The 11,029-nt window shown below is 40.4% G+C and overlaps 1 protein-coding gene across 1 annotated transcript in view; it reads left to right on the top strand.

Moving 5' to 3' along the window:
* Nucleotides 1-10,822, top strand: part of stx18 (syntaxin 18) — a 15,226-nt gene extending 4,404 nt beyond the window's left edge. Inside the window, exons 2-11 of the mRNA XM_053649481.1 lie at nucleotides 3,583-3,650; nucleotides 4,217-4,332; nucleotides 4,471-4,548; nucleotides 6,432-6,498; nucleotides 6,595-6,680; nucleotides 7,073-7,155; nucleotides 7,233-7,291; nucleotides 9,927-9,996; nucleotides 10,091-10,171; nucleotides 10,510-10,822. Coding sequence (XP_053505456.1) covers nucleotides 3,583-3,650; nucleotides 4,217-4,332; nucleotides 4,471-4,548; nucleotides 6,432-6,498; nucleotides 6,595-6,680; nucleotides 7,073-7,155; nucleotides 7,233-7,291; nucleotides 9,927-9,996; nucleotides 10,091-10,171; nucleotides 10,510-10,605 — 804 coding nt within the window. The 3' untranslated portion in view covers nucleotides 10,606-10,822. The remainder of the gene's footprint in view (nucleotides 1-3,582; nucleotides 3,651-4,216; nucleotides 4,333-4,470; nucleotides 4,549-6,431; nucleotides 6,499-6,594; nucleotides 6,681-7,072; nucleotides 7,156-7,232; nucleotides 7,292-9,926; nucleotides 9,997-10,090; nucleotides 10,172-10,509) is intronic.
* Nucleotides 10,823-11,029: the final 207 nt, after the last annotated feature.

Below are 11,029 nucleotides of genomic sequence, written 5' to 3'. Positions count from 1 at the left end.
TGTTCGCTCTCTCACTGCCTTTTCTCTTTGCTTCCTTATTCCCTCATTCCCTTGCTCTTTTCCTGTGTGCTGCCTTTCTTAGCTTGCTCCCTCATAGTTTCTCCCCGTCACTGCCTCGCACCCTTGTTCCCCTGTTCCTTCTTGTCCCTCCTACCTACCTTCCATTGTCTCTCCCTTTCCCCTGGTTATATTCTCAGTTAGAGTTCTCCAGGTGCAAAAAAAAAAAATAAACATTTTACATACAGTGTATATAAAAGGGCCCTGCGATGGACTGGCACCCTGTCCAGGGTGTACCCCGCCTTGTGCCCGATGCTGCCTGGGATAGGCTCCAGGTTCTCCCTGACCCTGAAAAGGAGTAAGCGGTAGAAGATGGATGGATGGATGTATATAAAAGGTCTACACACCTCTGTTAAAATCGGAGGTTTTAGTGACGTAGAAACAAACAAAACAAGATCAGTCATGTCAGATCTTTTCCCATTTTTAATGTGATATAGCAGCCAACAACATTCAAGGACAAGATGAAGATCTACAGGAACATTAAATGCAGCAATATCTGGCAAGTGTGGCTCCCTCCCTGCATGTGACCGTGTTTCATATTCTTATGAATTTCAACAACTGTACGGTCCTGTAGGTTCATTCTGTACAACATCAAGAAAATTAGACTCTATCTCACTGATCAGGCTTCACAGCTACAAGTCCAGGCTCCTGTTATCTCAAAACTGGACTACTGCAACTAATTACTCTCAGGCCGCCCAGCCAGTTCCATCAAACCCCTTCAGATGATTCAGAATGCAGCAGCATGTCTCGTCTTCAACCAGCCCAAGAAAACCCATGTCACACCCCTCTTCATCTCCCTCCACTGGCTTCCTGTAGCCTCCCGTATCAAATTCAAGGCCTTGATGCTCACCTACAAGACCTTGTCTGGAACAGCACCCTCCTACCTCAACACTCTCCTTGAGGCTTACATTCCCTCGCGCAATCTGCGATTGATTAACGACCGACGCTTAGTAGTGCCTACTCAGTGAACTCTATTATAAATCTTGTATGGTAGCGCTACTTGTATTGTTCTCCGTTTGATGTATCGCTTTGCTTGTATTTCCTAATTTGTAAGTCGCGTTTACTTAATTAATAAATGTAAATGTATGGGGTGTGCTGGCTAGAAAAAAAGCCCTTTCTCACAAAAAAAGCCAAACAAATCCATCCAAGTTCACCTAAATCACTCCAAACCATGTGGCAAAATATGGTATGGTCCGATGAGACCTATGTGAACTTTTTTTTAAAAAAAAAAAACATAATTCAGTGTGTTAAATTAAATTAGTTAAATGTTGGTGCAAAAACAAGATTAGACAAGACAACTTCACAATCACCCAGAGATCACCATACCTACGGTGATGCACGGTGGTGGCAGCGTCGTAGTACGGGGCTGCTTTTCTTCAGCTGGGACTAGAGCGCGAGTCAAAACAGAGGGAATCATTGATTACTCCACATACCAGTCTGTTTTAGCACAAAAACTGCAGGCATCTGCTAGACAGCTGAAGAAAAATGAAGTTTAAGTTCACCTTCCATAGCGATAAGAACCCCAAAGCACTCATCCAAATCAACAAAGGAATGGCTTCAGAAGATGATCGGTGATTTGGAACGGCCCAGTCAGAGCCTAGATCTAACTCCTATTGAAATCCTGTTGAATGACTTGCAGAGGACTGTGCACAGGAGATCCGCTCACAGTTTGATAGATCTGGAGCATTCCTTGCTTGCAAGGAGGAATGGAATAAAATGACCAAAATCAAGATTTGTGCTAGGTCGGTAAGACTCCTTCCCAAAAAGACAGAGTGCTGCAATTACAAGCAAAAGTGTTAGTTAAGGGGTATGCACAGTTATAACCACATAACTGTAAGTTTTTTTTTTCCTTTCTTTTATTTTCCCTCTCAAATTTGTTTCTCTTTTCAGTTGTCTTGAGTGTTATATAACATTATTCCATCTACACAACATATTACCCTATCCCTTCAACAGCTTCATTGGGTCTCCTCCATACACCCTTTGCTCGTCTAACCACCATGGGCCGCTGGGCTTTTAGTCGTTTTGCTCCTCGTCTTTGGAATTCTCTCCCAGTTAACATCCGTATTTCAGACTCGTTATCCCAATTTAAAATCAGACTCAAAACTCACTCATTCAGAATAGCGTACGCTTCATGATTACTGTCTGCACGCAAATCTAACACTTTCTGTTTTTTGTTATTCTTACAGTTGTCATGTTTGTAATTGTCGCTTTTCTCTTTTATGGTTTATTGACATTGTTGTTTATTGTTATTTACTACTTTGACATTGTCATTATTGCTACTTCTTGTTCTTGATGTATGGTGACCTTGAGTGATTTGAAAGGCGCCTTAAATAAATAAAGTGCATGATTATTATTATTATTATTGGTTTTTACACCACAAAAACCTGAAATTATTAAACAGGGGTGTGTAGATGTTTTATATCTAGTGTACCTGTGATTTTTGCCTTTCAGCAATCAGACCAATCAGAATCGAGAATTCAACAGCATTGTGCTAAACAATTATTGTGACTGTATACAGTGAGGAACTTCAATAGAGCTGCATACTATATTATTTGTTAAACTCTATCACAGTATTGGATGTTGCGATAATTAAGTAAGTGATGACCTTGGCATTTTTATTATTTTTTTGTCACAATTGCATTGTGTTCAATATAATTGCAGTGTTGTGTATGTGTAAACGGTATAAATAGTTAGTTAGAGGTCTCGATCCTTTTCATTTTTTGCCCGGAATGTGATGTTGTAAGCATGTATCTTAAAGCCTTAAGAACGCTGACATAGGGTGAGACACACACACACACAGTCTCAGTGTTAGTGTGTAATTGGAGTCGTTGAGGTAGTGCAGTAATTCAGTAAACGGTGTGATTACAGCTGTTAAACACTGACACGCTGAGCTCTGTAAATAATCCTGCTGTCAGCTGTCAAACTGGGTCTTGCTGAACATAGCTCGGTGTGTGTGTGTGTGTGTGTGTGTGTGTGTGTGTGACAGTGGAAACCGAATGAGCCCTCCCTGCACACTGGGCAAGGGCAGACAATCAGTTGTGTGATCTGTTCTATGATTTATATCACAATTTCTTCTTTTTATAAAACACTGTCAAGCTTTAATTTGACTTTATTTGTTTTCTTTTCCTTGATGGTGGACACTTAATCGGACAGATTGAATTGAAAACTATGTCAGTGCCATTGCTCTGATGCTGCAATCTAAGTACAAATAACAACCGACTATACTGGGACATTCAGCGGTATGCGATGTGACGTCACACTTTAACTGTGACTGCAGGCAGATTTTCATCTTTAGAGCTATAATAAGTTTGATCTAGTATACTAGGGTAGTTAGTTAGCTGATTTGAGCTAGAGTGTTATGTTTACAGTGTGTGCGTTGCGTAAGCGTGTTTTTTTTTTTTCTTCTTCTTTTGTTCCCCCATATCAGCACAAAATAAAAATCGAGTGTAAACACCAAACCAGTCTTGGAGTTAACACACTAGCTTGTTGGCGTGTAACACTTAATCCTTCTGTTTCTGTCTTCAGATCTCCAACATCACCAAGCTAAAGGATTTCCTGCTGCAGCACAGAAAGGACTATGTGAACGCCGGCAGGTGAGCCTGAAATTTGAGGTGCAGGTGTGAACTTCCTGTAACTGATTTGTTATTCCCCAAGAGCCCATCTTCTGGAAAATACACAGCACAAGTCACCATCAGAGCTGTCTAAAACACAGCTCAGGCGATCAAATGCCAGTCCCGTCTCCCCAAACCCTCTCGCCCCTCCCTAATTGTATTATTCAAGCAGTTATGATCCCTAGCACTTAGGTACCCTATTAACTTATTTAACACACAAGCACTTTGAGTCTGACTGAGTTTTTCAGACTAAAGTCCTTGAAAATCTCCTCATAACACACCCACCCTCCTCCCCTAAATGAACTTTCATCAGAGAGGAATGGCAGAAAGAATTTAAAATGAATACATTTTTTTCCATTAAAAACACATACATAAAAAAAAAAAAAAAAAACACCACCAAATGGCTCGGCACAGCCGCTGAAGTGAGAAGAGTTAAATAGGAGTGTGGATAAACATAGTCTGAAATTTTAGCCCCAGTTAGTCAGTTTAGAAACAGTTTATATTTAGACTTGATTAAAGAGAGAGAGTGTGTGTGTGTGTGTGTGTAGTTTACTCTCCTCAGATGTGACTCGCATGACAGACTGTGAGAGAGACCAGATTGATCAGGATGCTCAGATCTTCATGAGAACATGTTCAGATGCCATCAAACAGCTGAGAACTGAAGGTAAATACACACACACACACACACACAAACATACACATCAGTGCATCAATTTGTCATGTCATTTCAAATCATAAATGTCTATTTTATATTGAAAGTGGTCCTGTGTGTGTGTGTGTGTGTGTGTGTGTGTGTTTATAGCAGAGAAGACGGTGATCTCTGCTCAGATGAAGGAGCACCGTGGGGCTGTGCTGGACCTGATAGAAGTCTACCTTAAAGGTAGAAACGCAGAGCAGATCTTCGTTTTAATGGCAGCTTATTCTTTAGGAGCATTACTGCCACCTACTGCATGCAATATTATTTTGGCTCCCCCAACGTCCGCTTGGAGCTCTTCACTGAACTGTTTCAGGGCAGAGTAATTGTATGCTTTTAACACGTTCCAACACCCGCTATTTTGATACTATATTTGTGTCATTCCGCCAGAATGTGCTCCTCTGTTTCTGGCACGAAATCCTCTTCGAACCCACTCACATGCCTGCCCATAACTGCCAATGTTAATTCAAGCCTGTCTGACCCAATATCAGCCTATACACTGGACAGGATTTGTTTATTATAAAATGTATTGAGGGATAAACTCTGTGCTGATATCTTCATGCCTTCCCAAGCTCCAGAGAGGATGCTCGTGAATGCTTGCCCCATGTTATTCAGCCCAGCTTCCACCCAGACTGATTTGTTCTCCCTTTGTTCATCTAGGATGCCTCAAGTGGTTATTAATTAAGATAGGTACGAAATTTCCCTAACCTTAACCCTCCTTTTTCCCAGTGTATCTGGATCTCCTCCAAGGTGACTCAGTTGTGGGAGTCTGAGGCTAACACAGGGGAGTATTCTCCATCTCTCATATCCCCTTTGCACCTTTTCATAGTAGTGGGGGCTGTAGTTGTAAACGTCTCTGCGTATCTTGGTGTGCTTCTCCCAGTTTTGTCATGTGGGGATTCCCCTCAATGCCAACCCATATTTGTCAAGGTTTATGGCATGTTGAGTCTTGAGGCATTCTCTGGTGGGCAGAATTGTTGGGGGTCATAAGGTACCTTTCATATTAGTAGACTTGCCGATTTCCAAGTATTCTCGTTGGGTAATTGGGGGTACTATCAGTACTACCCCCAAGTGTCAGTATCAGACCTTGCTACTCTTCCTTCATGAGCCAGCCTTTCTACTGTAGAGACTTGGCCCAGCTGCTAGTCCTACTTATACCCAAGAGGTATTTCCAGAGAAACAGTACTATGTACTGGGCCACTGTGATCCCAAAGCACCATCAGACAATGGAATCTGATATTCGGCAGGCTGTTCTCAAGATACCTTGCTTCAGCAAGGCTGCCTGTTCTTTCAATTAGTGGGTTTTACGACTCCCTGTTGATCTTATCTCTGTGTTTCTCCTTTTTCAAACCTTTCCTTCCCTTTCACCCCAGCCTCCAGTAGATCCCTAATATAATGCGTTTCATTATGGAACGGCTAGGGGTTAACAATTTCTTTTCCGCCTTGGGGAGTTTATGTGCTTTGTACTTAAACAGCTATATCTCTTTGAACCTTTTAACCTGTGGGTACTACGTCTTGTACTTATTATCCTTGGGCCCTCATTTGTGGCTCACAAGCTTTGGTCTGTGTACCAGTGACATGGTTTCTGTTTAATAGGCTGTAAGAAAAGCCTATTATTTATACGGTTTTCAATTTCAATACTAACACTAGGAATAATTTTAAAAAATTATCATACACGAAAACAATTAAACAGAAAACAGATGCAAGAGCAAACATGAATACAAGAAAAAAAAGAGATTAACAAAGTGAGAAGTGGCAGCAAAAACATGCACAGCATCTTTCTAAATCATGTTTTTTCTCTTCATCAGGTATATTACCCATGATTCATTAATCACAGCATTTAGTATCCTGTTTTAAGAAATTTAAGTTTCCTTCAAAATGGCCAGCACCCTCCACACTGACTAATTTTATCTATATACTACAGAATAATTTATAGTCTGGCCAATATTATTACTATTCTAATATATGGTAATAGACTTAGTTTATTTAAAAGATGTTTTTGTATAACTTTATTAATTTTACCCAGCTTCCTCCTTTGTATGAGCATGTGGGTTTGTTTGTTTCTGCAGGTGTGTGTAAGCTGTACTCGGAGCAAAGAGCGATCCGTGTGAAGAGAGTGGTGGATAAGAAGAGACTGTGAGTCACACATCACACTCATGACAGCTTTATTGTATATACTGCGTGGCGGGGAGACCATTCTGAAACCTTGTGTGTGCATGTTTGTGTGCTCAGGTCTCGGCTGGAACCAGAACAGAAAATTAAAGTGGAAAAATCTCAGAGTGAAGATACAGAGAGAACTGTATCGGAGGAAAGCAGTGGTAAGGTGCACACATCCATTTACAAACGTGCATCTTTTTATTTATTTTTATATATATATTTTTTATGTTAAAGCAACGTACTGACTGTTACAAAGTGCTGACACTGGAGACTCCTTCCATAAAAATAAAATAAACTTCTCCTTCTAGAGAGCTCTACCAGATCAAAGATTATATGTTTTTCTTTGTTAAATAACACTGCTGTTTATTATTAGCCTTAGAGTATGTAGCACATCCCTGTGAATTAGCCGTTACTAAAGAAACGGTAAGATATTAGAACAAGCGCATTAATATAAACCTGACCAATCAGAACAGAGGATTCAGCAGTACTGTGGTATAAATCCAAATAAAAGCATTAAAATATATAATGCATGTTTGCATATTCATGGTTATAGAGAAGCCAACATGTGATAGTGGTGTTGACCTGTGGGAGGACAGCAGAGTGGAGGACGAGCTCTCGCCTGAGGAAATTCAGATGGTATATACATACATGTGCACACACACACACAGTTAGTTTGTGTCACCCTGCTCATTGATGTGTGTATCTGTGTTCAGTTTGAGCAGGAGAATCAGAGGCTGGTGAGTGAGATGAATAGCCTGGTGGATGAAGTAAGGTAAGACACACACACACACACACATACACATACACACATAGTACTGTGTGGAAGTGCCAAGCACTTTTTTAATTATAAAATAGAAATAATATATTCCATTATAACACATTTTAATATACAGATGATCTTACAGCAGCCTTACAGACATTAATTAGGTTTAGGAGACAGGTTTGTTGCAGTTGGCAGTTGGTCAGGAAGGCCTTACATGCAGGAATAGGATCTGGATGAAAGGCTCTGAATGGCAAGAATAGGATGTTGATAGCAGCAGTAAGATGTGCATGGCAAGAACAGGATAGTGCATGTAGGACCTGGATTGATGACAGAAGGCTCAGGATGGCAGGAGTAGGATCTGTGTGAAAGACGAAAGACAGCAGCAGTTACCATCTGGATAGCAGGATCTTCTGAAACCTTGTGTGTGCATGCTTGTGTGTTCATGTCTCGGCTGGAGCCTGATTGAAGGCTCGGGATGGCAGGAGTAGGATGTGGCGTGAAAGCTCAGGATGGCATAGAGGATCTGGATGGCAGGAGTCGATATGGAAGGCCTAGTATGGCAAGAGTAGGATCTGCATGAAAGATGCAAGAGAGCAGGAGTAAGATCTGGGTAGCAGGAGTAGGATCTGAACAGGGGCAGCAGCTTGTGGGCCTCAAAACAGGAATAGAGGCATATAGTATTTGGTTTAACTCTGGGAGGAAGGCTCAGGATGGCAGGAGTATGATCTGATTTGACGGCTAAGGATGGCAGGAGTAGGATCTGGATAGAAGGCTCAGGATGGCTGGTGTAGGATCTGAATTGACAGATAAGGATGGCAAGAGTAGGATCTGGATAGAAGGCTCAGGATGGCAAGAATATGATCTGGATTGACCACTCAGCATGTCAGGAGTAGGATTTGGATGGAAGGCTCAGGATGGCAGGAGTAGGATCTGGATTGATGCTTGTTTTAGCAGGAGTAAGACTTTTAGCATAGTGGATACCTTAGTGTGTGTCTACTTTTTAGCCAGGCTAAACTACCCACACTGATCGCTGTTTTGTTCAGATAGATATAGCTAGCCTGAGCTGAGCAGTCACTGATTTAGCTCTGAATAAACTAGATAGCTATGTTAAGCTAAACAGTGGAAAACTCTATAAGGTCTTAATTGTTACCAAAACAAATGTCATTGAAGGCATCAGTAAAGAAAATGTATATACAGTTCGGTGAAAAGATATTTGCCCCATCCTGATTTCTTCTCTTTGTGTGTATATCTCATTCTAAATAGTTTTAGATCTTCAAACGAAGTGCAACATAAAACAAAGGCAACCTTATTAAACACACAATGCAGTTATTTATTTATTTATTTATTTATTTTATTGACACAAAAAAAGTTATCCAACACCCATCTCTAATCTGCAAAACTAATTGCCCCTTAAAATCTGGTTGTGCCACCTTTAGCAGCAATAACTGCAACCAGATAACTGGAGATCAGTCTTTCACTTACTTCTAGCACTGGGGCTTACTCCTATCCTTTGGATCATTGTCTTACTGCATAATCAAGTTGCGCTTGAGATTCAATTTACAGACTGAAGATTGGATATTCTACTTTAGGATTTTCTGTTATAGAGCTTATTTTGTTTCCCTCAATTATTGCAAGTTGCCCAGGCCCTGAAGCAGCAAAGCATCCTCACACCATCACACTTCCTCCACCATGATTGACCATAGGTATGAAGTTCTTTTTGTGGAATTCTGTATTTGGTTTACGCCAGATGTAACGGGACCCCTGTCTTCCAAACAGTTCCACTTTCAACTCATCAGTCCACAAAACATTCTCTCAAAAGGTTTGAGGATCATCAAGGTGTGTTTTGGCAAAATTCAAACAAGCCTTAATGTTCTTCTGGGTTAGCAGTGGTTTTCACCTAGCATCTCTTCCATTTTTGCCTAGTGTCTTTCTGATAGTGGAGTCATGAACAGTGACCTTTATTGATGTAAGAGAGGGATGTAGGTGCTTTGGTGTTGTCCTCTTGCTCTTTTGTGACTTTCTGGATGAGTCATTGCTGTGCTCTTGGAGGACGTTTGGAAGGTCGGGCACTTCTGTGCCGAGTTTTTCCATCTGGAGATAATGGTTCTCACTGTGGTTCTTTGGAGTCCCAGAGCCTTTGAAATAGCTTTGTAACCCTTCCCAGACTGATGTATTTCAATCACCTTTTTCCTCATCATTTCTGGAATATCTTTGAACCCTGGCATAGTGTGTTACTGGGTAAGACCTTTTAACCAACTTCATGCTGCTGAAAAAGTTCTATTTTAAGTGTTGATTTGATTGAACAGGGTTTGCAGTAATCAGGCCTGGTTGTGTCTGGTCCAGCTGAACCCCATTATGAATGCAGTTTCATAGATTTGGGGAATTAGTAACTATGGGGGAAAATAAATGTTCACACTTTCCCAGTTGTTATTGGATAACTTTTTTGCTTCAATAAATAACATTATTTAAAAACTGCATTTTGTGTTAACTCAGGTTGCCTTTGTTTTATATTAGATTTAGTTTTAATTTCTGAAACAATTTAGGATGAGATATACACAAAAACAGAAGAAATCAGAATGCATAAATACATTTTCACAGCACTGTATTTTATTGAGACTCAGTAAATCCTTGTGTGTGTTTACAGGCAGATTGAAGGTAAGGTGGTGGAGATCTCTCGGCTGCAGGAGATTTTTAGTGAGAAAGTTCTGCAGCAGGTATGTGTGTGGGTGGTTGTGCATGTGCGCTCATTTCTGGGTGCATGAGCCGTACAGTACTAGAATTAAGGTGTCTTTTGTGTGTGTGATGTAGGAGACAGAAATTGATAATATCCATCAGCTGGTTGTTGGAGCCACAGAAAACGTTAAAGAAGGCAATGAAGACATTCGAGAGGTAACACTCACGCACAAATGCAGCATATAGACACAAAGCAGTTTTCTTAACACTAGTTATACTCCGTATTACTTACAGATACCTCATTACTTACAGATATATTAAAGATACTGCTTTGTGCTCTCAATTCACAGCTTTTAATGTTTTATTTGAATGGATATTGTGCTTTTCTCATTTCACACATCCTTAAACTCTCAATTCAGGCTACTTTTTATAAACCCTTACACACTTGTTAGGCTTTCATAAACATAAAACCTCGATTACACATTCAAAAGCGTTACGCATGACATATTCTGAAGTATTATACGTTAATGTGAAATTTCCCCTTCATCTTTCAGGCAATTAAGAATAACGCAGGTTTCCGCGTCTGGATCCTCTTTTTCCTGGTCATGTGCTCCTTCTCTCTGCTCTTCCTGGACTGGTATGATAGTTAATAACTGAAAATACATCATCTCACAACAGGATGTGATGTCAGACGGGACTGTAACACCACTAAGACGCTAAATTGGACTCCACGTGTTTAGAACTTGAGATCAAGCGTGTGTGGGCTATTGTGCACACTAGGACTTTTCTAATGGGCCCATTATATATATATAATCTCATCTCTGTGTGTGTAAAAATGTAAAATAAACTATAGCATTTTGTCAGTGATTTGTATTTATGTCATAGTTGTGTCTGTTCATGTTTTTTCCCCCTAATTGTTGAAATCTTTGCTCTTTAATGCAAAGCACTCTCAGTAATAATGAAAGGTGTCTGCTTACAGGTCACCCAAAACCAATGAGACCTCTACATCTCAAATCTACAAAACTTACAAATTGACATTACATGTACGGGTTGGCTGATATACTTCAACTAAAT

Source organism: Ictalurus furcatus, chromosome 2 (genome assembly GCF_023375685.1).
Source record: "Ictalurus furcatus strain D&B chromosome 2, Billie_1.0, whole genome shotgun sequence".
Taxonomy (NCBI): Eukaryota; Metazoa; Chordata; class Actinopteri; order Siluriformes; family Ictaluridae; genus Ictalurus; species Ictalurus furcatus.
Note: the sequence above shows the minus strand (reverse complement) of the source record. Positions and strands in the feature narration are given on the sequence as shown.